The 25,554-nt window shown below is 41.8% G+C and overlaps 1 protein-coding gene across 3 annotated transcripts; it reads right to left on the reverse strand.

Annotated features, from left to right (window-relative positions):
* Window positions 1-5,817: 5,817 nt before the first annotated feature.
* galnt6 (UDP-N-acetyl-alpha-D-galactosamine:polypeptide N-acetylgalactosaminyltransferase 6 (GalNAc-T6)) lies at window positions 5,818-25,002 on the reverse strand. 3 transcript variants are annotated; one of them, XM_024006138.2, is made up of 12 exons: window positions 24,911-25,002; window positions 20,833-21,067; window positions 19,101-19,384; window positions 18,338-18,510; window positions 15,030-15,179; window positions 13,621-13,855; window positions 13,235-13,352; window positions 12,388-12,588; window positions 9,737-9,868; window positions 9,167-9,268; window positions 8,594-8,752; window positions 5,818-6,010 (listed from the first exon to the last, which is right to left on the reverse strand). In XM_024006138.2, exons 2-12 carry the CDS (start codon window positions 21,037-21,039, stop codon window positions 5,897-5,899), a joined length of 1,875 nt encoding a protein of 624 aa, XP_023861906.1. In that variant the 5' UTR covers window positions 21,040-21,067; window positions 24,911-25,002; the 3' UTR covers window positions 5,818-5,896. The 3 variants fall into 3 exon arrangements, with proteins under 3 accessions (XP_023861906.1, XP_023861907.1, XP_023861908.1); XM_024006139.2 differs by lacking the exon at window positions 24,911-25,002 and adding an exon at window positions 24,321-24,392; XM_024006140.2 differs by lacking the exon at window positions 24,911-25,002 and adding an exon at window positions 22,190-22,213.
* Between the last annotated feature and the right edge of the window lie 552 nt (window positions 25,003-25,554).

The following is a 25,554-nucleotide window of genomic DNA, read 5'->3' on the forward strand; positions in this document are numbered from 1 at the left end:
TTAAAGTACATGGTGCAAGTGCTCTCTTATTTTTATTTTTTTATTTTACCTTTATTTAACTAGGCAAGTCAGTTAAGAACAAATTCTTATTTACAATGACGGCCTACCCCGGCCAAACCCTAACGACGACCTTAGACCACTGCGCTACTCGAGAGCCCTGTGGATATTACGTTGAAGATCTGACGTTTCAAAGGTACAAATTCAACATAGACAAACCTTGTATAAAATATGTTGACAATTTGTTGCCGTGATGACAAAATTGTACCCTTAAAACAACAGTTTACGTTGATTACTTTTTTCTAAATTAAAGGTATTTTCCACATAGATTCCACGGTAACACTTTACTTGACACCCATTGTCATAACCTGTCATAATATGGTCATAACACTGTCATGACCCATATAGTTACACTTGTTGTGATATACAGTGCATTGTGTTATTTTATGGCTGGTTATGACACCTACATAAGAGTGTCAAAACCTTTTTTTTCCTCTGACAAGAAGTTCACTTTCGTGTTATGATGCTGGGTGTCAAGTAAAGTGTTACCGGTTCCACATCACAATATGTTGACAAATTACGTTGAAACAACACTGATTTAACCAGTATGTGCCCGGTGGGTTGAGATGACAAACCTTGACCAGCATTTAGGGGCAGTCATAAATTAGAATGATGTTTCAGAGACTAGGGACATAGAGAAGCAGATTGCTAATAACTAACACAAAACATCTCACCCACCATAGTGTGGGATAAATACTCTCCTTGGCATGATCTCCCTGAATGGATAGAAGTTCAGACAAAAATGTGCTTATAATGTTATGTTTGAAAGTACTCCTATTTTCTGTCTCCTATTGGTGCAGTGAAAAGCATGTACATGACACTGAGTCTGTCACGTGAGCTCAGTCCAATATCCAGCCTACACACTACCTACCTACTGGAGTAAAACTATAAATTGACCTAGTCAACGTGGGGCATGTTGTGAGTAGTGGATATGTGGGTCATTTAGACACAACACTGACGACAGTCAAGAATTGCAGCATTGCAGCAGAGGTATTTTGAAAATGAACCTTTTAATGCACTCAACTGTAGTGAATGAGGATAATCATTTGTGATAGGCAGACTCACATAAGTGGACAAACATTTTAAGTCCTAAACTTCTCTCTTTTTCAGCGCTGGATAAAGGTAGATGCAGCACATTTCAGTCAGTGTGTGCTCACTCCCCCTTCTCCTCTTTACCCTCCCCATCCCCCACTCGGCTTCCTGGCTGTCACCACACTGTGCGGTTATATGTATTCACTGCCACCCACACACCCCCCAAGCAGAGTAGGTCATGCGGTTGCTCTTAAAGCATATCTCAAAGAAACCCTCTCTTATCAGACAGTGGAATTAGTTCAACAAGTCACTAACTTCCTTTTACATACTGTGAAACCACAGTTATGTTCCAACATTAACACTAGCATACTAGCATACTAGCAATGAAGCAAAATTCTGAGCAGGCAATCAAAGATGTGGTATGCTAATATGGACATTGAATTGTACTTAATGTATCCTATGTATCTGCACTTGCAGAACAGAAGTGAACAGAACATACAGTTGAAGTCAGAAGTTTACATACACCTTAGCCAAATACATTTAAACTCAGTTTTTCACAATTCTTGACATTTAATCCTAAAAATTCCCTGTTTTAGGTCAGTTAGGATCACCACTTTATTTTAAGAATCTGAAATGTCAGAATAATAGTACAGATAATGATTTATTTCAGCTTTTATTTCTTTCATCACATTCCCAGTGGGTCTGAAGTTTACATACACTCAATTAGTATTTGGTAGCATTGCATTTAAATTGTTGAACTTGGGTCAAACATTTCGGGTAGCCTTCCACAAGCTTCCCACAATAAGTTGGGTGAATTTTGGCCCATTTCTCCTGACAGAGCTGGTGTAACGGAATCAGGTTTGCAGGCCTCCTTGCTCGCACACGCTCTTTCAGTTCTGCCCACAAATTCCCAACAGGATTGAGGTCAGGGCTTTGTGATGGCCACTCCCAATACCTTGACTTTGTTGTCCTTAAGCCATTTTGTCCATTTGGAAGACCCATTTGCAACCAAGCTTTAACTTCCTGACTGATGTCTTGAGATGTTGCTTCAATATATCCACATCATTTTCCGTCCTCATGATGCCATCTATTTTGTGAAGTGCACCAGTCCCTCTTGCAGCAAGGCACCCCACAACATGATGCTGCCACCCCCGTGCTTCACGGTTTGGATGGTGTTCTTCGGCTTGCAAGCATCCCTCTTTTTCCTCCAAACATAACGATAGTCATTATGGCCAAACAGTTCTATTTTTGTTTCATCAGACCAGAGGACATTTCTCCAAAAAGTACGATCTTTGTCCCCATGTGCAGTTGCAAACTGTAGTCTGGCTTTTTTATGGTGGTTTTGGAGCAGTGGCTTCTTCCTTGCTGAGCGGCCTTTCGGGTTATGTCGATATAGGACTCGTTTTACTGTGGATATAGATACTTTTGTACCTGTTTCCTCCAGCATCTTCACAAGATCCTTTGCTGTTGTTCTGGGATTGATTTGCACTTTTCGCACCAAAGTACATTCATCTCTAGGAGACAGAACGCGTCTCCTTCCTGAGCGGTATGACGGCTGCGTGCTCCCATGGTGTTTATACTTGCATACTATTGTTTGTACAGATGAACGTGGTACCTTCAGGCGTTTGGAAATGAACCAGACTTGTGGAGGTCAAATACATTTTTCTGAGGTCTTGGCTGATTTATTTTGATTTTCCCATGTCAAGCAAAGAGGCACTGAGTTTGAAGGTAGGCCTTGAAATACATCCACAGGTACACCTCCAATTGACTCAAATGATGTCATTTAGCCTATCAGAAGCTTCTAAAGCCATGACATCATTTTCTGGAGTTTCCAATCTGTTTAAAGGCACAGTCAACTTAGTGTATGTAAACTTCTGACCCACTGGAATTGTGATACAGTGAGTCCTAACTGACTTGCCATAACTATAGTTTGTTAACAAGAAATGTGTGAAGTGGTTGAAAAACGAGTTTAATGACTCCAACCTAAGTGTAAGTAAACTTCTGACTTCAACTATACCACAGGAAAAAGGTTCAACATAAACACATGCCCAGACGGACTACTACTTCGCCTGAGTGGCAGTCTATTTGTACCATCATACCAACTCTGTCACGCCGATATTGTTGGGAAGAGCACAGATCTGGGACCAGGCTAACTTCAACATTACTCACTGAGGCTCCCAGGATGATGAAGATGTGCGAGTCAGATGGATGGGAGAGCTCTCTTCTCAGCCGTCCAAATACCTCAAAAAGGGTGAGACACTCAGGAACACCACTCATCTCTCTCTCTTGTGTTGTTTCTGCATGGCAAGCTTGGTTCCATCAAACAATAGCAAAAGGAAGACATTTGAGTATGACTACTTTGTGTGTGAACGTACCCTCTTTTTCATTGCCGTCTCACTCTTTCCTCTGTGTTATCCCATTCACTCACAAAGGAGTGCAATTCTGTCATCACTGCACAGCAGAAATTGCAAAGTGAGGTTATGCAAAGAAAGAATGTCTGACTTTGTCACTCAACACATTTCCTTATGGATGTGGTTTCCATACAGTTCAGACTGTGCTAAATGCATTACTGTCATTCAGAGCTCTGCTATAACCTATTGTTATAAATACAGGATATCTTTCTTCTTGTCACTCAACACCCACATTTCCCCTCAGACAAATGTTCAGGGCGTAGCGAATGGAATAGACAGCACTCCATTGAAGATTGCCTTCAATAATTAATCTACTTGATGCGTTTCAGACTATGCTTTATTGTTTTGAAGTCATCTGTGAGGGAGCATGCTGTCATTGTTTATTACTCATTGATTAAATGTTCAGATTGTGACAGGCAAGGCATGAAAGACAACTCCCAACATCTCCACATTTCTACAGGCCTGGTTTGGCAACTATTTTTTATTTTTTTAAACCTTTATTTAACTAGGCAAGTCAGTTATTAAGAACAAAATCTTATTTTCAATGACGGCCTAGGAACAGTGGGTTAACTGCCATGTTCAGCGGCAGAATGACAGATTTTTACCTTGTCAGCTCTGGGATTCGATCTTGCAACCTTTCGGTTACTAGTCCAACGCTCTAACAACTAGGCTACCTGCCGGCCCTTTTCATTTCATCCCAGAAATACATAGGCCTACTCGGTCTTCAACTTCCTTTTTTCAAGCTTAGTTACAGTCGTGGTCTAACGCTTGTCATTTTTGTTGAGTTTACAATTACAGAAATAAATCCATAGCTTTTGTTGAACTTTTTCAAGATTAGTCTCAGTTTCTCATTTGTACTAAGTTTTCATTAACTATCTAAAGGAATGACCTTAACCAAACCACTCCTTGCATAAACATTAATATTGTGCAAAACAAATTGTGACCAAGATATTTATTGACTAGCCTATTCAACAGCTCACTCAGTCACACGGAGGAATGTTTATTATTGTCTTCACTATGTAGGGAATAGGGTGCCATTTGGGACGCCGACAGTCTCTTATCAGCATCTAGCTTCCGATATGAACCAGTGTCTTACCTCCAGAGTAATAAAGTTGGACCAATATCAAGCAGCACTAGCGTCATCGCTGGGGATACCTTAGGAGTGTGCACAACCACACATAATACATACCAGGCGGTGTCAGAGGACGACCCCAAAAAAATGCCGAAGACTCCAGCCACAGACCGTTCTCTCTGCTATCGCACGGCAAGCGGCACCAGTGCACCAAGTCTGGAACCTGAACAGCTTCTACTCCCAAGCCATAAGACTGCTAAATTGCTAATCAAATGGTTACCAGGACTACCTGCATTGACCCTTTTTTGAGTGCATGATGTTAATAATAAACAAGATCTCTCAAAAGTACTAATTCCATTTCTATCATAAGTTTATAGTAATGCTTTTCATTATCTGAGAATATCTCTTAAAGGTAAAAGCTGAGACAAACATTTATATTTTTGTCATTTAGCAGATGCTCTCCAGAGCAACTTACAGTAAGGTGGTGAGTACATACATTTTTCTACTGGTCCCCCGTGGGAATAAAACCCACAACCCTTGGTGTTGCAAGAGCCATGCTCTACCAACTGAGACACACGGGACCAGTCATTTCACTCGTATGACAAATAAAACTTTATTTAAAAAAATGGACACCTTTCCCTTTGGCAGACATATGCATTGTCACAGAAACAACATTCACTATATCTACATTCATTACCTGACAAGATAAGTTAAGACAAAAAAAAGAGAACGCACCTCTGGGTTGAGGTCCTAGTTGTCTGGAAGAGACCTCCCGCCTGCCACTCCAGGGTCGTGTCCAGTAGGGCACACAGTGGCAAAACATTTTGCAACAGAAAACTAAGATATGTGTTCTTACTGGATAAGTTTGGGTAGTAGGCCTAAGTTCTCTCCGTTTCACTCCATTCCAAAACATTTTCTCCCTACTGAACATGACCCAGGCTGCAGAGTCCACTGTCCACACACTCCACGAGAAGAAACCTTCATTCATGAGTCTCTATTATCATAAATATATAGTTAAAAGTGGTTATCCTGAGATCCTTCACTTAGGTGTGCACTGCCATAGCACAGTCAGCACTCTATATTCAACCTGTCCACTCCACTTAGGTCATCAATGGTCTCCAGTGCAGTATGACTCATGTCCTGTCAGGTTCAGCTAGTACTGGTGCTAGTACTGCCTGCTTGACCCAGAGTCTATAGGTAGATTGGTAGGGTCTATACGTTTGTTAATAGCATCTATGGGTGGGTGGGCTGGTGGGGGGGCGGGGGGGTCAACGTCTAGTGAAAGCTTCAGTTCTGCTTAAGGTCAGGGGTCGAAGGTTAGGGGTCAACTGAATGCCCAGTGCTGGTTGAGGTCAGCTGCTTCACAGTCGTTCATCACTATCTGGCCCCCTTTCAGGAGTAAGCACTTTCCACTTGGTGGGTTCTTGAGGAGATTCTCCTAGAGAGGGCAGAGGGTTAAAAGTACAGAGTAAGACCATGTACTGCAGTGGGATAACACTGGGTCAGCTATGGACAGATTCGATCTAGAGTGATAACTTCTCTTGTGCGTTGTGAAAGATCGTTAACAGATAGTTACCTAAGCAGATTAAATGTACTTCATTCCGTTTATTTCATCAGTCACACATGCTTTACAAAAGCACTCTTCAAGAATGAGGAGTCTAAAATATTTCTCCCAGCAGATCTAGAAATGTGTATGCGTGTGTGATATACAGTGCCTTCGGAAAGTATTCGGACCCCTTCACTTTTCCCACATTTTGTTACGTTACAGCCTTATTCTAAAATGGATTAAATTGGAAAATAAATCCTAATCTACACACAATGACCATTAATGACAAAGCGAAAACAGGTTTTCTAGAAATAAAATACCTTATTTACATAAGTATTCAGACCATTTGCACTCACACATCTGAGCAATCTTTTTTGCAGGTGCATGGTAACAGTTGAACAAGATGAAGGAAAAAGGAAACCGTACACTGCTCTTGATAGTATCACTGATCTTTAATAAGCTTACGTATCGGCCTCACGGCCTTCGTCAGAGCTTTTGTTGAGTTAAAAAAAAAGTGCACCCTTATGTAGACCTAGCCCCACCCACATCCGTTCCACGCATCGAAAGGGGTTGGAGGCGAAGGAAAAACAAATAAGTGCTACCAAATATAACAAAATGCATTAAATAAATATTTGAATAAAGTGTGTAAATAAGACGTATTAAACACGTCTGTAAAACCACAATGAGGACATAGCAAGTTTTCATTAATCATTGGGTACATTGTACGAAAAACATCAGAGTAATCTTAAATAGGGACATAATTCATGTTCAAATTCACAACATAACATACATAGGCATTTCATCATTAAGTCCTTTAGGAAATAATGTCTGTAGGATGAAAATCCCAAAACATTCTCCTTTACTCAGAGTATTATTAATATCACCTCCCCTGTCTGATATTTTAACTTTCTCTATACCACAAAATCTAAAAAGGTAGAAATGTCATGCTTTAGGTCATTAAAATGTACTGCGACCCTTTCGATGCGTGGAGCGGATGTGGGTGGGGCTAGGTCTACATAAGGGTGCTCATTTTTTTTAAACTCAAAAGCTTTGACGAAGGCCGTGAGGCCGATCGTAAGCTTATTAAAGATCAGTGATACTCTCAAGAGCATTGTGTGGTTTCCTTTTTCCTTCATTGGTCATCCTTAAAACGTTTCTACAACTTGGGAGTCCACCTGTGGTAAATTCAATTGATTGGACATGATTTGGAAAGGCACACACCTGTCTATATACTGTAAGGTTCCACAGTTGACAGTGCATGTCAGAGCAAAAACAAAGCCATGAGGTCGAAGGAATTGTCCGTAGAACTCCGAGACAGGATTGTGTCAAGGCACAGATCTGGGGAAGTGTATCAAAAAATGCCTGCAGCATTGAAGGTCCCCAAGAACACAGTGGCCTCCATCATTCTTAAATGGAAGAAGTTTGGAACCACCAAGACTCTTCCTAGAGCAGGTCGCCCGGCCAAACAGAGCGATCGGAGGAGAAGGGCTTTGGTCAGGGAGGTGATAAAGAACCCGATGGTCACACTGACAGAGATCCAGAGTTCCTCTGTGGAGATAGGAGAACCATCCTTTATGGCCAAACGAAGCCACTCCTCAGTAAAAGGCACATGACAGCCCGCTTGGAGTTTGCCAAAAGGCACCTAAAGACTCTCAGGCCATGAGAAACAAGATTCTCTGGTCTGATGAAACCAAGATTAAACTCTTTGGCCTGAATGCCAAGCGTCGCATCTTGAGGAAACCTGGCACCATCCCTACAGTGAAGCATGGTGGTGGCAGCATCATGCTGCGAGGATGTTTTTCAGCAGCAGGGTCTGGGAGACTAGTCAGGATCGAGGGAAAGATGAACGGAGCAAAGTATAGAGAGATCCTTGATGAAAACCTGCTCCAGAGCGCTTAGGACCTCCGACTGGGGCAAATGTTTACCTTCCAACAGGACGACAACCCTAAGCACACAGCCAAGACAACACAGGAGTGGCTTCGGGACAAGTCTCTGAATGTCCTTCAGTGGCCCAGCCAGAGCCCGGACTTGAGCCCGATCGAACATCTCTGGAGAGACCTGAAAATAGCTGTGCAGCAACGTTCCCCATCCAACCTTACAGAGCTTGAGAGGATTTGCAGAGAAGAATGGGAGAAATTTCCCAAATTCAGGTGTGCCATGCTTGTAGTGTCATACCCAAGAAGACTCAAGGCTGTAATCACTGCCAAAGGTACTTCAACAAAGTACTGAATAAAGGGTCTGAATAATTACGTACATTTAATTTTAATTTTAATACATTTGCAAAAAATACTAAAAAACAGTTTTTGCTTTGTCATTATGGGTATTGTGTGTAGATTGATGAGGGAAAAAAACGATTTAATCCATTTTAGAATAAGGCTGTAACGTAACAAAATGTGGAAAGAGATGGGATCTGAATACTTCCTGAATGCACTATATATGCGTGCGTGCATGCTTGTCCAGGTGATGCTTCCTTACCTCTGTAAAGAGCCACTCCTGTTGTGGTGCCACGCTAGTCCCTAGTCCCTTTAGTGTACAGAGCTCAATCTTAACCTGGTCTGGCTGGGGGTTGGCCTGTAGACACAGCTGCTTCCCTATGTTGTGACGCAGTTCCTTATGAGACGTGTATTCAAAGTACTGGGGAAACAGCAGGAGAGATAAGCACATGTAGTCAAACATCACTTTCATATGGTGCTGGGGACTTATTATTGGAGATCGTCTAGGTTCACTTGAAAAATAGATGTCACTCTCAATGTGATTTAAATAAAAGTTAAACAAAACTTTGCCTATAAACCTGAATATGAAATTCCAAAATTGACTGAACATACTGTTGTTGAATGCGTATCAATATCAGAATATCCCTCCACACAACCATAGAGTGCAGAGGAGGCTGGTGAGAGGAGCTATAGGAGGACAGCCCATTGTAACTCAAACATCCGTTTTTCATATGTTTGATACCGTTCCATTTATTCCATGCCATTACAAGTGAGACAGTCCTCCTACATATCCTCCCACCAGCCTCCTCTGACAGTGTGAGTGAATGTACAGTACCTGGTTACCCCCCATATTGTGGCACGTGTACATGATCAGTGGCTTCCCTCCTTCATTTTTCTCTCCCACATCCAGACAGCTCTGGGCACCAGAGTTCTTAATCTGCGCGCACACACACTTAACAATGAACACTTATGCATCGCCATCATGTACAGTACTTTCCTAGTCACACTTTATGTAGATGCTCTACAGATGGTCATACTATCAACAAACCATCTGTCGATAAGCAACTGCTTGCTAAGATTACGGTTAGGTTTAGAATAACGGGTTGGGTTAGGGTTAAGGTTAAGTTTAGGGTTAGTAGATATTTATTTGAAATGTTACTTATAGAGCATCTATCGATGGACTATCCAAAAAAGAAGTGTTACCTCAAATACTTGTAGCGTTTGTTTTGGACTGCCTGGCTAAACCCTGCATTTAGTGAGCAGGATTTGCACTTTTGAGACATTTCTATTATTTTCATGGCAACAGGCAAGCTCAATCATGCACAGCTAAAGAATTTCAAAATACTTAAAAAAGTATTTGAAACCAGGTCTGATAGTTTGTACACCTGAATGGAACAAAACGTACCGCTCCGAACTTGGTAGGGGTGAGGTCTGGCACGAACGCCTCGGGGTAAATAGTATTCAGATACCAGGTGAAGTTCTTACACTGCAGCCTCTCCCTCAGATTCACACGCTCCGAGATGTCACCAAATCCTTTCTGCAACACACACAGAGTAGTGGAAAGGAGTGAGACAGGAACAAGTGACTTGCTCAATCCTGTGCACTGATAGTTAACTTTAAAGTAACTGTCCAGTGAAAATCTGACATTTCTCTAACTCATAACCAAATAATGTTGTTGACTCGTCCGATACTCGTATTTGTGGCCAAAGCATACATTTGAGAAATATATATACATTTTTTAAATACACTTTAAAAACCCCCACATCAAATTTGTATCTCAAACAGACCATTTAAAAAATGCTTGCAATTTCCTTAGAGTATGTCATAATCCTGAGGAGGATGAGCTGGCCAATCAGCGGTCTACTTGCGTGAATATTTAATGACCGGTATACACCTACACCATTCTGTCGTTGGGGTACGTCCACACTATTCCAACACAGAAAAGCTGCTTTTCAACATACTTAATTACCATTTCTTGGAAGGAAAACTATTATTTCACTCATATTATTAAATAATTAAGTAATTAAAGGTCATATTTCATAGAAATCTGGAAAGACTGGACAGCTACTTTAACCCCATATAACAGTAGTCATATCAAATCAAAAAGTATTGGTCGTGTACATAGATTTGCAGATGTTATCACAGGTGCAGCGAAATGCCTGTGTTTCTAGCTCCAACAGTGCAATAATGTCAAAAAAAAAAAAAAACAATGCCACAGATGTCTGAACTTTTGAGGGAGTATGCAATTGACATGCTGACTGCAGGAATGTCCACCAGAGCTGTTGCCAGAGCATTGAATGTTCATTTCTCTACCATAAGCCACCTCCAACGTTGTTTTAGAGAATTTGGCAGTACGTCCAACTGGTTTTACAATCGCAGACCACGTGCATGGGGTCGTGTGGGCGAGCGGTTTGCTGATGAACAGAGTGCCACATGGTGGCGGGGGGGTTATGGTATGGGCAGGCATAAGCTACGGACAATGAACACAATTGCATTTTATCCATGGTAATTTGAATACACAGAGATACTGTGACGAGATCCTGATGCCCATTATGAGGCCCATTTTTTAAAAAGGTATCTGAGACCAACAGATGCATATCTGTATTCCCAGTCATGTGAAATCCGTAGAAACCCATGACTGATTTCCTTATATAAACTGTAACTCAGTAAAAACTTAGAAATTGTTGCAGGTTGTGTTTATATTTTTGTTCAGTATCCATGTAATTGATATACAGTATATGAATAGAAAAAGGTGTGCACAACAGTAGTTACATAGAATGAGCCATGACAAGAATACAGTATATACATACAAAGTGGGTAAAACGTTATTTAAACATGATTAAAAGTGACCAGCGTTCAATGACTATGTACATAGGGCAGTAGTCTCTAAGGTGCAGGGTAGAGTACCAGGTGGTAGCCGGCTAGAACAATGACTAAGGCTAGTGGTGACTGTTTAACAGTTTGATGGCCTGGAGATAGAAGCTGTTTCTTAGTCTCTCGGTCCCAGCTTTGATGCAGCTGTACTGTCTCCGCCTTCTAGATAGTGGCGGGGTGAACAGGCCTTGGCTCGGGTGCTTGATGATCTTCTTGTCCTTCCTGTGACACCGGGTGCTGTAGATGTCCAGTGATGTGTTAGGCTGACCATACCACCCTCTGGAGAGCCCTAGGTTGGCGGACGGTGCAATTGCTGTACCAGGCGGTGATACAGCCCAACAGGATGCTCTCAATGGTGCATCTGTAGAAGTTTGTGAGGGCCTTAGGGGCCAAGCCAAATTTATTCAGCCTCCTGAGGTTGAAGAGGTATTGTTGCTCCTTCTTCACCACGCTGTCTGTGTGAAGGGACCATTTCAGGTAGCCAAGGAACTTCAAGCTTTTGACACTCCGCACTGCGACCCGTCAATGTGGATGGGGGCGTGCTCTCTCTGCTGTCACCTGTAGTCCACAACCAGTATTTTGTTAAGGAAGAGGTTATTTTCCTGGCGCCACTCCGTCAGGGCTATCACTTCCTCCCTGTGGTCGGTCTCATCATTTTTGGTAATCAGGCCTACCACCGTTGTCGTCAGTAAACTTGATGATTAAGTTGGAGATGCATGGCAACGGAGGGGGCTGAGCACGCACCCATGTGGGGGGCCCTGTGTTAGGGATCAGCGTGGCACAAGTGTTGTTGCCTACAGTATATAGGCACTCATAAAAACATATTTATTGTAGTTTAGCCTATTCCAGATAAATAATAATATCTTATAATAAACAGATTGCAGTATGCGCAGGCCGACACATTTTGCACAGTAGTGTGTTGTCTAACAGTTAGCCTTCATTCAGCTTTTCCTTCTGTGTCGAATGAATGTGAGATTACCAAGTCTGGCAACACAAGATTATCTAAAATTATTATGGAACTTGGAGTGAACGAAAACATGCCATGGGCTTAACCCTCTTCTCTCACCACTTGTGACATTTTAGCAGCGTTCTGGTTGCGTCGGTTGTAGATGTTTAATGCACAGCACTATATCGAACAGTACAGTATATGAAACTGTGAGTTGATGGAGAACATAAGCCTACCTCCTTGGCCATCTTGGCAGCGTTGCTGTTGCGTCGGTAGTAGATGTGTTTGTAGTCGTCCATCCAGACCTCTGCGAGTCGTACTTGGTTCCTTGTGATGACCTCAGTACCTTTAGGGAAGGTGTGGGGTGACTTGGTACGGAACACGTGACCCACCACGGAACACGGAATGATCTCCAGCTGGCCGCCACACTGCCACACCTGGGAGAAAGTTTATTGAAGTTAGCTGGCTAACTTAGTGACCTGCTTTGTCAATGGAGGCACAAGGACACCGATTATTCACTGTTGAATTGTATTGATGACATTCTGTGAACACTGTGCGATTCTGTAGCAGTTGACAAAGTTAGACAAAGTTGCTTTGACTTCCTAAAAGCCTTTTGGGCTGGTGTTTACATAACATTTGGTGCTGTCTGATTAGGATATATAGGGTCTGTCTCCAAGAGGCCAGATAGACATTTGCTCTGCTTCTGTGCTGGGTGCTGTCTCCTTGTTGCAACTTGTAATAAACCAGATAGATTATTGATTAACTTTACCTACGGCTGTGTTTGTTTTTGTTCACCTGGAAATTCCTACTACAGATATACATGCTCACAAAAACAGGTTAACAGGATTCTTAAGACCTTTTCTGAGATGCTTTGTGGATACAGGCCCAGAGCCATATACAACGTCGAGGTCACATGACACCATTCAACCAATTGAATTTAGGTAATAATCAACTGAATGTCTTTGAGAGAAACCATAATCAGCAAACTCTCTATATATGGCTCTGTTTTAGACTAACTTTAGTATTTGATAGATATTCCTTTATAATAACATTGTTAGAGGAAAGGGAAGAGGGGAAACTAACCCTAAAGGACATCTCCACATTCTCACCCCCCCAGATCTCCATCTTGTCATCGTACGTCCCGATGTGTTCAAAGTACTTCTTGGAGATGGAGAAGAGACCACCGGCAAACGTTGGAGTTCTGAATGAACAGACATGCAGAGGTGAGTAACAGATACTAGATGTCCAATGCAACATTATGGAATATACATAGTCTGATTGCCGACTAGTGATCTGATACATATTTCAAGTGCAGAAATATAACATATGCTGAAATGTAAGATGAAAAAAAATCTGAATATATTGCAAATAACTTCAGCAATCACAGCACTATATTCACTATGTACTCCACTAGCTGTCGGAAGGCAATGTACTCTATGAAACATGTTAGGTGGGTCCTTAGCCCTTACTTGACGGGGTAGGTCTCGTCTTTGCGTCTGTTGCTCTCATGCTCGGGGATGCCTTCCCAGCCAAAGCTGAGGCTCCAGTCAAAGTTCCCTCTGTTGCGGGCCTTAGCGGTGGCTACAGGCTTGTTGAAGGTAAAGTCATTCAGGCTGATGGTAGTGATCTCTGGGCTGACCACGGCTGTTGGCTCCTCTACGATACGAGCCAGCAGGGGCTCCAGCCAGCCATGGAAACACTCACCTGGGGACGGGAGAGGAGGGTAGAGTTCAGCAGGTGTAAAAATATTTCAAAGTACAAGAAGTCGGTAGTTGGTAGTTGGCCAACATTGTGAAGCGTTACAGATTGAGATACAATGAATGGAGCTTAGTTGGCAAACATTGCGGAGTTCAGTTGGCAAACATTTGTGGAGCTGACACCACTCCCAATTCTACACAACAGAAAATCCTGTCTATTCTACACAATACTTTTCTATGTGAACATTGTGTAACGCTGCATCCTCCTGGCCTCAACAGACCCCCAGGATGAGTCCTGAGCATTCTGTCAATGATATGTAATCTGTGGTCACAATTGCCTGACAACATCACATTATGCAAACGTCCTTGTCGGGATGACCCTGGGAATTCACAGTATTTGTGTATGTTTTTGTATATGTTTTATACATTACTGCAAAGCCTTTATCTCCAGTACATTAGTATCTATTGCCTTTCATCTGTATGTATAGCCCTTCATCACTCCACTACTTTGCATATCTCTAAGCATACGTGGGTGGAATGTGGTCATACATCTAGTTCTAGCAGGGAAACCTGAAGAGCAGGTTTCAACTGTTCACTACTTTAAAAAAGAACCGCAGGTAGTAAATATGTTCTAAACATTTATACAAATAAAGTTGTAACACTATGGTTGTAAATGGAATGATCACTTGGGAAACATTTTACCCATTCCACCTATCCTTCCTTGTGGGATAGCAAAAAGGGACGAGGGGGTCAATAAGGAGTTAGTTGTGTTGCTCTGGCCTTGTGAGCTAGCTATTCACAGTGCATCAATCCATCTCCTATCGTATTGTTTGTGCTTTTGAACAGAAAGTACAGTAAAGGTACAGTAGGAGATGGGAGAAGGTTGAGTCAAAGGGCAGAGGGCTGTATTCAAATACATATAGACTCTGGCATACATCTGTGCCATAGGCCACCATACATATATTCCTAGTTGGCTAGCTAGTCACATTGTGCATCCAGAAAGTTAGGTCTCTCCCTGGGTCCCCGAGTATTAATGAATGAATCCATCCATCCCTTGTGGGCTAGTTACTCAAAGTGTGCATTCAGGAAAGTGAGTATATTTCTCTATGTCCCCCTGGCCTCTAGGAGCTTGGCTGTTATCAGGCACTCATTTATTCATCCATCGTGGGCTAGCTACTCACAGTGAGCATCCAGGAAGGTGAGTATCTCTCCCAGGGCTCCCCGGGCCCCCAGGAGCCTGGCAGTGATCAGGCCCTTCCTCTCCTGCTGTCTCACCACCTTCACTATCTTTAGCTGCTTCACGTACTCATCCAGCTGAGTCCCCAGGTGTTCTGGTAGAAAGGAGAAAACACATACCTGTTATGACATTCTTTTCTTAAGGTGAGCTGGAGCATCGGAGGGAATCACTTAAAGGGATAGTTCACCTAAATTACATTGGTTTCCTAACCCTATACGCAGTCTATGGACAAGGTATGATCCTTGCTTTTGGTTTTTGTTTACCTGGCCACTCTTTCAAATCAAAATTGTTTGTATTTGTGGCACAATCCAATGCAAGTCAATGGTGGCATTTTTGTTCTTCATGTACAAACCTATAAGTAACTTAATTCAGTTATACAACCCATTTTCTTAAACCTAAGGATGATTTGGACATTAAGAGAGGAAATGCTAATATGGGTACCATTGACTTGCATTAGATTGTGTCACAAATTCTAAACAACATTTGAAACAGTGGTCAGATAAACCACAACAAAGCATTGATTACAGTCATACCTTGTCCATAGACTGATTACAGTCATACCTTGTCCATAGACTGATTACAGTCATACCTTGTCCATAGACTGATTACAGTTTCTACCTTGTCCATAGACTGATTACAGGGTAATGAAACCAATATATGTCATTTTGTAATTTGGGTGAACTATGTAAAAACTAGACATCAATTAAACACAAACACGAAGCGTCATGTTTAGTTAGGAACTTGGCTGGCTCTTCAGGTAATACAACATTATTTTCATCAGGTGAGGGTGGAGCGGTTAATGACAGGAGGTCAAGACCAGCATCGCTAGGTAACTGACTAACAGAAAGCAGGGGTGTGTTCAGTGAATGTAATGAATAGAACTGACACAATTCCCAATACTGCCAGACAGTCATATCTGTTCTACATAATACATTGCTTTCTAAACGTGATGGGACAGGACGGTAACAATAGTATTCTCTCTGGTATGCAATCTGGTTTCCGCTCAGGTTATGGATGTGTCACTGCAACCTTAAATGTCCTCAATGATGTCACCATTGCCCTTGATTCTAAGCAATGTTGTGCTGCTATTTTTATTGACTTGGCCAAAGCTTTTGATACAGTAGACCATTCCATTCTTGTGGGCCGGCTAAGGAGTATTGGTGTCTCTGAGGGGTCTTTGGCCTGGTTTGCTAACTACCTCTCTCAAATAGTGCAGTGTATAAAGTCAGACAATCTGCTATCTCAGCCACTGCCTGACACCAAGGGAGTACCCCAAGGCTCAACCCAAGGCCCCGCGGTCTTCTCAATTTACATCAACAACATAGCTCAGGCAGTAGGAAGCTCTCATCCATTTATGTGCAGATGATACAGTCTTATACTCAGCTGGCCCCTCCCCGGATTTTGTGTTAACTGCTCTACCAAAAAGCTTTCTTAGTGTTCAACAAGCTTTCTCTACCCTTAACCTTGTTCTGAACACCTCTAAAACAAAGGTCACATAATTTATAGATCGGCAGGTAAGGAAAATTCTGTTAAAGGTCCCCAAAGCACACACATCCCTGGGTCGCTCGTCTTTTCAGTTCGCTGCAGCTAGCGACTGGAACGACCTGCAACAGACACTCAAACGGGACAGTTTTATCTCAATATCTTCATTCAAAGACTCAATCATGGACACTCTAACTGACAGTTGTGGCTGCTTTGCGTGATGTGTTGTTGTCTCTACCTTCTTGCCCTTTGTGCTGTTGTCTGTGCCCAATAATGTTTGTAACATGTTTTGTGCTGCTACCATGTTGTTATGTTGTGTTGCTACCATGCTGTGTTGTCATGTGTTGCTGCCTTGCTTTGTTGTCATCTTAGGTCTCTCTTTATATAGTGTTGTGTTCTCTCTCATGTTGTGATGTGTGTTTTGTCCTATATTTATATATTTTTTTGTTTTACATTTTTAATCCCAGCCCCTGTCCCCACAGGAGGCCTTTTGCCTTTTGGTAGGCCATCATTATAAATAAGAATTTGTTCTTAACTGACTTGCCTAGGTAAATAAATGTTAAATAAAACCCCCAAAATACAAAAAACCCACATCCAGTTATATTTAGAACAGACAAGACCGTAGAGGTCTGAAATTGTATCACAAGTTTCAGTTTAGTATTAATAACACACACTGTATGCAATGCACTGGCCACAACAGACATTACACTTCTTACCACAGCATATTTTTTTTAAACCATGTGATAATGCAGCTAGCTAGTATACAGGCGATTGTTAGAACACAGCGAGAGATTAAACCAAACTATATGGCCAGGAGGTATTAATAGATAATTAGATTAAACCAAACTATATGGCCAGGAGGTTCCAAGGTCCAGAAGTAGATTTTGAACTAGGTGTCAAAGCACATCCTCTTTTAGTCTTGATTAGTGAAGCAATGCAATTTCTTGTTTCTAAGAACAGTACCCTTAGTTTCAGAATGACTGACGAAACGTTTCGCTGTTGGTGTGCCCTAATGTACAGTTCCCCTTTGCTTTTCCCTTAGCCCATGGTTAGTATCAGGCTCCATTACCTAGACTGGTTGCGTCACCACCTGGTATGGCAACTGCTAGGCATCTGAACGTAAGGAGCTACAGAAGGTGCGTACGGCCCAGTACATCACCGGGGCCAAGCTTCCTGCCATCCAGGACCTATGTAATAGGCAGAGTCAGAGGAAAGCCCATAAAATTGTCAGAGACTCCAGTCACCCAAGTCATAGACTGTTTTCTCTGCTAACGCACGGCAAGCGGTACCGGAGCGCTTGTTTTGTACACCGCTGCTACTCGCTGTTTATTATCTATGCATAGTCACTTCACCCCTACCTACATGTACAAATTACCTCAACTAACCTATACCTTCGCACACTGACTAGGTACCGGTACCCCCTGTATATAGCCTCGTTATTGTGATTTTATTGTGTTACTGTTTATAATTTTTTACTTTAGTTTATTTGGTAAATATTTTCAACTCTTCTTGAACTGCACTGTTGGTTAAGGGCTTGTAAGTAAGCATTTCACGGTAAGGTCTACACTTGTTGTATTCGGCGCATGTTTACCTCCCTAATCTTATTGCAAAAAAAAATAATAATAATAAATAAATAAAATACTTTATTTAGAGTCATCATGCCCACGGTACCCATAGAAATAGAATCCCCATTCAAGTCAATGATGCCACAATGGGTAGACTGGTGGCCATTTTGAGTGAACCCATAGAATTGATTTTCTCTGTGCCCACCTGCGGTGCTGGCGTCGTCCACCATGATGATCTCAGTGAGCAGGGCAGCAGGGGAGGTGTGGAGGACACTGTAGACGGTACGCAGCAAGGTGGACCAGGCCTCGTTGTGGAACACTATGATTACACTGGTGGTGGGGAGAGGGGGGCAGCGACGGAACTTACGCTCCACACACCTGGGAAGCAAAGGAAGAGCAAGACACTGTTCGTCATAAAAAGGAAAAACTGTCAATATTATCTGCCCTGTGTTTGAGTTCACATGGGGGGGTGTTTGTGTCTACGTAGATGCCCTAGCCTTACAATATATAAAGAGCATCCCTTAGCAAACATTCGTACATAAACCAAACTGATTGTGCTTTTCATGGCTATCAAGGTTTTGAAATGTTGATTAAATAAAGAAAAAGAAACATCTGCAGTAATACAGTAGTAAACAATAGAGAATCTTGCTAAGTCTATTGAAAATGCATCTTTGAACAAGACTAGGAAACCACCCCCAAGAACAATACGCTACCCACCCCTCAACCCACCTTTCATCACCATGGTTACAGTTAAGACCGAAATTTTAGGGTGCATCCCAATAATATTTTGTTTCCCCTAAAAATGTGCACTTATTCACTACTTCCCACAAATCTAAAAGCATTATATTAAAATGCTTTTTAAAAAGCATTAAATCCACAATGTTCATTATACCAGTAATTTCCTTTCAAAAACAGTGAACAAGTGCACATTTTGGGATGAAGGAGAGATAATTGGGACATAGTCTTACTCTGGTGGCCGGGTGTCGTCTCCTAGGCTACGGCTGAGGGAGATCCTGTCGGAGGAGAACTGGTTGAAACAGTTAACGGTCATCCCCTTTTCCTTCTCTTTCTCCTCCTCTGGTGTCATGTTCTTTTTCTCGTAGCCCCTCCCGTCGGCCCCAGGCCCTTGGGTGTCCTGTGGGGGCCTCTCCAGGACCGGCTTCAGCTCTGCCTGACTGTAGTGACCTGGAGGACAGTGGCGGTCTGGGGTGGCCTGCTGCTCCTCTATCGAAGGGGGCTGGGGAGCTCCGATCTGGAATCCCAGGTTATTGTTTCTTTATTTTATAATTTTATATCGATTTCTTGTATACTTAACAAAAATATAAACGGAACATGTAAAGTGTTGGTCCCATGTTTCATGAGCTGAAATAAAAGATTCCAGAAATGTTCCATATGCACAAAAAGCTTATTTCTCTTATTTTTTATCTACACATTTGTTTACATCCCTGTTAGTGAGCATTTCTCCTTTGCCAAGATAATCCATCCACCTGACAGGTGTGGCATATCAAGAAGCTGATTAAACAGCATGATCATTACACAGGTGCACCTTGTGCTGGGGCCATTTTGTTTTTAAGTGCAGTTTTGTCACAATGCCACAGATGTCTCAAGTTGAGGGAGTGTGCAATTTGCATGCTGACTGCAGGAATGTCCACCAGAGCCGTTGGCAGAACATTTAAATGTTAATTTATCTACCATAAGCTGCCTCCAACGTCATTTTAGAGAATTTGGCAGTACGTCCAACCGGCCTCACAACTGCAGACCACGTGCAACCACGCGAGTCCAAACTCGGCTTCTTCACCTGCGAGATCGTCTGAGACCATCCACCCGGACAGCTCATGAAACTTTGGGTTTGAACAACCAAAGAATTTCTGCACAAATTGTCAGAAACTGTCTCAGGGAAGCTCATCTGCGTGCTCGTCGTGCTCACCAGGGTCTTGACCTGACTGAAGTTCGGCATTGTAACCGACTTCAGTGGGCAAATGCTCACCTTCGATGGCCACTGGCACGCCGGAGAAGTGTGCTCTTCACGGATTAATCCCGGTTTCATCTGTACTGGGCAGATGGCAGACAGCGTGTATGGCGTTGTGTGGGCGAGCGGTTTGCTGATGTCAACGTTGTGAACAGAGTGTCCCATGGTGGCGGTGGGGTTATGTTATGGGCAGGCATAAGCTACGGACAACGAGCACAATTGCATTTTATTGATGAAAATTTGAATGAGATCCTGAGGCCCATTGTCTTGCATGTTTGGGATGCTCTGGATCGACGTGTATGACAGCTTGTTCCAGTTCCCGACAATATCCACCAACTTCGCGAAGCCATTGAAGAATGAGACAACATTCCACAATCAACAGCCTGATCAAATCTATGCGAAGGAGATGTGTAGCGCTGCATGAGGCAAATGGTGGTTACACACCAGATACTGACTGGTTTTCTGATCCACCCCCCTTACTTATTCTTTTTTTGAAGGTATCTGAGACCAACAGATGCATATCTGTATTCCCAGTCATGTGAGATCCATAGATCAAGGCCTAATGAATACATTTTAATTCACTGATTTCCTTATATGAACTATAACTCAGTAAAATCTTGAATTTGGCATTTATTTTCTTGATCAGTGTATAATTATAAAACAAACAAAAACAATAAAGGCTGTTCATTTACCCCCCCCCCCCCCCACCCACCAAAAGGACCCAGGGGTACCTGGAAGCCTAGGTTGTTGACTGCTCCTCGAACCATCACCAGCACCCGATCCTTGCGTTCCACCAGATCCTGGAACCAGGGGTCCTGGGCAGAGTTGGAGCCGGAGCCCACATCCTTCTGTAGGACCACCAGGACCACCATGAACAGAGTTCCCCCAGCCAGGGCCAGCTTCAGGGGGGACAAGCGCCGACGCAGGAACAGACGCATGGTGGGTCACAATTCAAAATGGCCACCGCTGAGAGAGAGAGAAAGAGAGCGAGCGAAAAGAGAGTTCAGTGTTTCTCCTATATTAAATGTATGCAGCGGCACAACTCTCTATTGATAGGGTTAGCTACACTTCCAGGATTACAAGCTAGCTAGCTAGTTACCTTGGAGGATTTTTTTGTACATATCTTCCTTAGATTCTTATCAGGTACTGTAGTCCGAGAAAACTCCTAAAATGATTTTAAAGCTAGGGTAAAAACTATGGTGGAAAATGATTTAGGGGATATCAATGTTTTGACCCTTGTTGAAACACTCCTCCCAAAACCAATTAGCCTTTTCAATATGTAAACTGATATTTTTAAACTGCGGTGCTTTGTGTTTTATGTTGTAAATGTTTGAAACTGTATGCTGCTTTTTTTTGGCTAGGTCTCTCTTGCAAAATAGGTTTTGAGACTAACCTGGTAAAATAAATTGTCATCCTGGAAGTGTAGTCAACCCTATTACTAGACGTATGTAATAATTGTTAGTTAAGATACAGTAATGTAATGCTAGCTAAATAACTTCTGGCTAATATAGAATTGGCCGGTGATGTCATTTAGGTTTAGGGATCCTAGGGGAAACACTGGAGTTATAAATTAACTGGAGGCATTACATAGTAATAGCAGTGAAGAGCTGGAGTATTTCAGACTATCATTTTCTTAAATAGACACGGGACTCAAACCCTTTTCTGAATAGAACAAAACAAACAGAAAACAGACTCAAATACTTTCTTTACCTGATGCAAAGGTGAATCTATGGAGACTAAGGAGACATTTTAAAACGCTGTTCTACCCAAAACCAGATTACTATAATAACTACATGCCAAATGTCAAAAGATGTGATCCAGTCAGCTCTTCTAAACCAGCATGTACTGTCCCTGTGTACCTAGCCACTCCCATAACACTTCTCTGCTGTCATAGCTACTTTCCCTCCGTCTCCCTCCCGCTCTCCTGAGTCGAGGTGGAGCCCCAGAGGAATAGCCTCACACACACACACATACATACAGAGGGAGCAGAGTGAAAGAACAAACAGAACACACCTCTTGGTAAACAACCTGGAGTATTGCACCTGTATTCACCTTCTCTAGCCAAGAACACACCTGTCATATACCCACCTTTTCCACTCCTTCCCGGATGCACATGTCAACAGGTTGGCCTTCCCCTGTTGGCTGACTTAGCAGCACCCACATTCACATTAATGAATGCCACCTTACATAGACACAAACACCAGTAGAATGAGTATGACTGGACGGATGACAAACACACCGGACATATTTCGCTCCACAACTAGCCTGAGTCCCAGATCTGTGTCCCACTCATTAGCGCACATTGAAATCAAATGTATCGAAACATTTCGCAATGGAAAACGAAATTAAGCATTTCTCATTTCTTAAGTTCAGGTGGTCCCTCCCCGTGTCAGCCCATTCGCGTCCAGTTAGTTCTTTGTGAATACAACCCAGTTTGTGCTGTCATGTGAACTACATTACGGTCATTCAATGGACCTGGACACACGTCACAAAACAGATCTGGGACTCAGGCTATTTAACAATGTCCTGCTTTATTAAGAGGGGTATCAAATCACAATAAATGATACCCTTAGGTGAACACTGCTTAGGGCCTCAAACTCTTAGTTTGTCATCATTAATTTAAGCCAGTCCTCTCAAGGAAATCCTACCTCCTTCATAATTGATCAAAGACACTCTCATGCTTCCAGAGCCCAACAATGGGCACACAGTTCACTCTCCTTGACTCAAATGTCATCTTAAGTTGACAACCTGTTTGGCTTGTTCCTATACTGGTAACAGACATTGGTAATGTGAAGAAAGGAAAACCGGCAGCTGAGAGGCTTGCTGCCTCAACTCTTTGTAGTTCTACCATATGATATGAAAAATGTTTTCAGAAGAACTTTGAATTAAACGCCTGCCCTTCAATTAAAAATGTCATTAATGTGTAATAATGCCAACAACAAAAAAATGTCCAATGCAGCCCTTCTTATCTCAATATAAAATCATTTCTGGGTAACAACTAAGTATCTTACTGCGATTGTTTTCAATTAAAATGGTCAAAAATAAACTTAATAGCTTCTTAGCAAAGATCAATTTCTGAAAGCAAGAATTTTACTAGGACTGCCTGGGAGTGGTCTGAGCAGGTAGGGAAAAACTGAAAACTAGCTATTATTAGCAGAAAGGTTTGGAAGTCTATTTCTTATTGGTCTATTAACTAATTTACCAGGCAGGCCAAAACTCCATCCCACCAAAACATGCTGAAATTTGAGGCGGTCTTTTCAAACAGCTCTTACACTAATTTGGGCATTATCATGTTTCACAATATTATTCTAACCTCACTGTTTACTTATTTATATAACACAGGAAAATAACATTTGACTGCACTGGGCCTTTAATATTTTGTTGAAAAGTTTATGGACAAACATTTCTATTAGCAAATAATGGATGGAATTTGTACCATAACAATACTCCACTTCAAAGTATTCCCTTTATGGCTATCAGTGAATGCAATGCCAAATATAATCGCACTATGCAGTGAGAATAGGAAGTCCACCCATAAAACTGGTTTACCAGGTGGAGTGACTGATATTTGTGCATCGAACTTTCTCACTCATTTCACGATTAATTAAGGACTATATGTAATCACGGTAGCATCCACATTAATGTAGAAGTGTTAAGAAACATTCTATTCTTATTTACATTTTTTTTTAAGTGACTCAAATGACCAATACATTATTTACCATTAATTTCTATTGGGCACAAAATAATCTGAAACAATCAAAAGAAACAGCAAATGCAGCTAACACATTTCTAGAGTCACAAGCTTGATGTAGGCATTGCGTGTTATGAATATTGGACCAACTACTTAACTTTCTACTACTTTAATACACATACTGTATAATTGAATTTGTCCCAATACTTTTGGTCCCCTAAAATGGGGGGACAATGTACAAAAAGTGATGTACTTTCTAAGCGGATGAAAATCATTTAAAATCCAAAAGTGCTGTCCCAATACTTTTGGAGCTCACTGTATAAGGTCCTTGGACCTTAAAGAGTAATGGTAGGATATTACGTATGAGTACAATCTTGGGCTAGACAGAAACTACAGAGAGATACGAAGTGAACATCAAAACCGCAACAATGTAACACTACTATACTAAATAGGATTTTGAAAGTAACTAGCTACCGATTAATGGAAGGCAATGTATGCCACGAACTCTACTCCAATGAATTCAATTACCGAAGAAAACGTTGTAGTTTTTAAACGGTCCGTGCCAAAGCGGATCCTTGGAACGTCCTTACCCAATTGAAGCTTAAATGTAAAATGGTTAAGGTTAGGGTATGGGTTAGGGTAGGGACGTCCCAAGGACGCGCATTCCTTGAAACTACTGGCCGTTTAAAAAAAGGTTGCCTCATCAACTAAGAAGATCTTTTTCAGCTCGAGCGTGTAACATGGTGCAATTTAACAGGAAATTGTTTGTGACAAAAATATCAGGAAGTATGAGAGTATGGCCGATTATAAATGACTAGAGTTAGTAAATATAAAAAGTGTTAAAATACAGCTGTCCCTTTGATTTACACAATGACAAAATAACTAATGTATGACAGATAGGATAAAATAGAATCATAACATGTCACGATCTTTATCGTGTATCACAATTTACTTATCTTGATATCCAGTGCCTCACAGGAAATTACAGATAGTTATATGAAAACGTAAAGGCTACATTGTTGCAATATAAATTCACCCTGTCTAGTGCAACAATAAATAACACAATTCCTGATAAGATACAAGAGGCACAATGATGCGTTGTCTCCCGAATTTCTTACCTGGGAACCTGTTCACAAATTTGAAGACTGCCTTGCTGTGTCTTTGCGACGCTCTTTATTTAGTAGCGCGAAGGCGATAGATGGACTTAAATATTAACTTCAAAAGGCTTTCACGCAGCGCAAAAAGGATACACTAACACCACCAATGATGTATATATATTTATATATACACCATAGCGCGCCACCATCGCGGCTTCCCCTTTGAACGTAACAGGTGACATTGCTTGAAAGTATTAACTGCAGTCTCCAGGGTCCTAAAGGGAACTGTTTTCGGTCCGACCATTTCAAACAAACATCCCGCTGGGCACAGTTATAACTTCAACGTCTGTTCCACGTTGGTTCAACATAATTTCATTGAAATGACGTGGAAACAACGTTGATTCAACCAGTGTTTTCCTAGTGGGATGGGTTACTCGTTTTTTGCCACCAAGAATATAATATAACATTTGGAGCATAGATTCATTTAAATCCACATCAAAATCACTTTGATTTTCAAGACAATTTCATTTGCTTTTGTCAATGGGAAAAATAATTCACATTGTTTAATTAATGCTCAGCACAGAGTAGTGTGGCCTAAGTTAACACAACCATTACCTCAACAGACTTACATTATTCATGTCAAGAAAGTAAATACTATCTCCACG

The sequence above is a fragment of the Salvelinus sp. IW2-2015 genome, linkage group LG17 (genome assembly GCF_002910315.2).
Source record: "Salvelinus sp. IW2-2015 linkage group LG17, ASM291031v2, whole genome shotgun sequence".
Lineage (NCBI taxonomy): Eukaryota > Metazoa > Chordata > Actinopteri > Salmoniformes > Salmonidae > Salvelinus > Salvelinus sp. IW2-2015.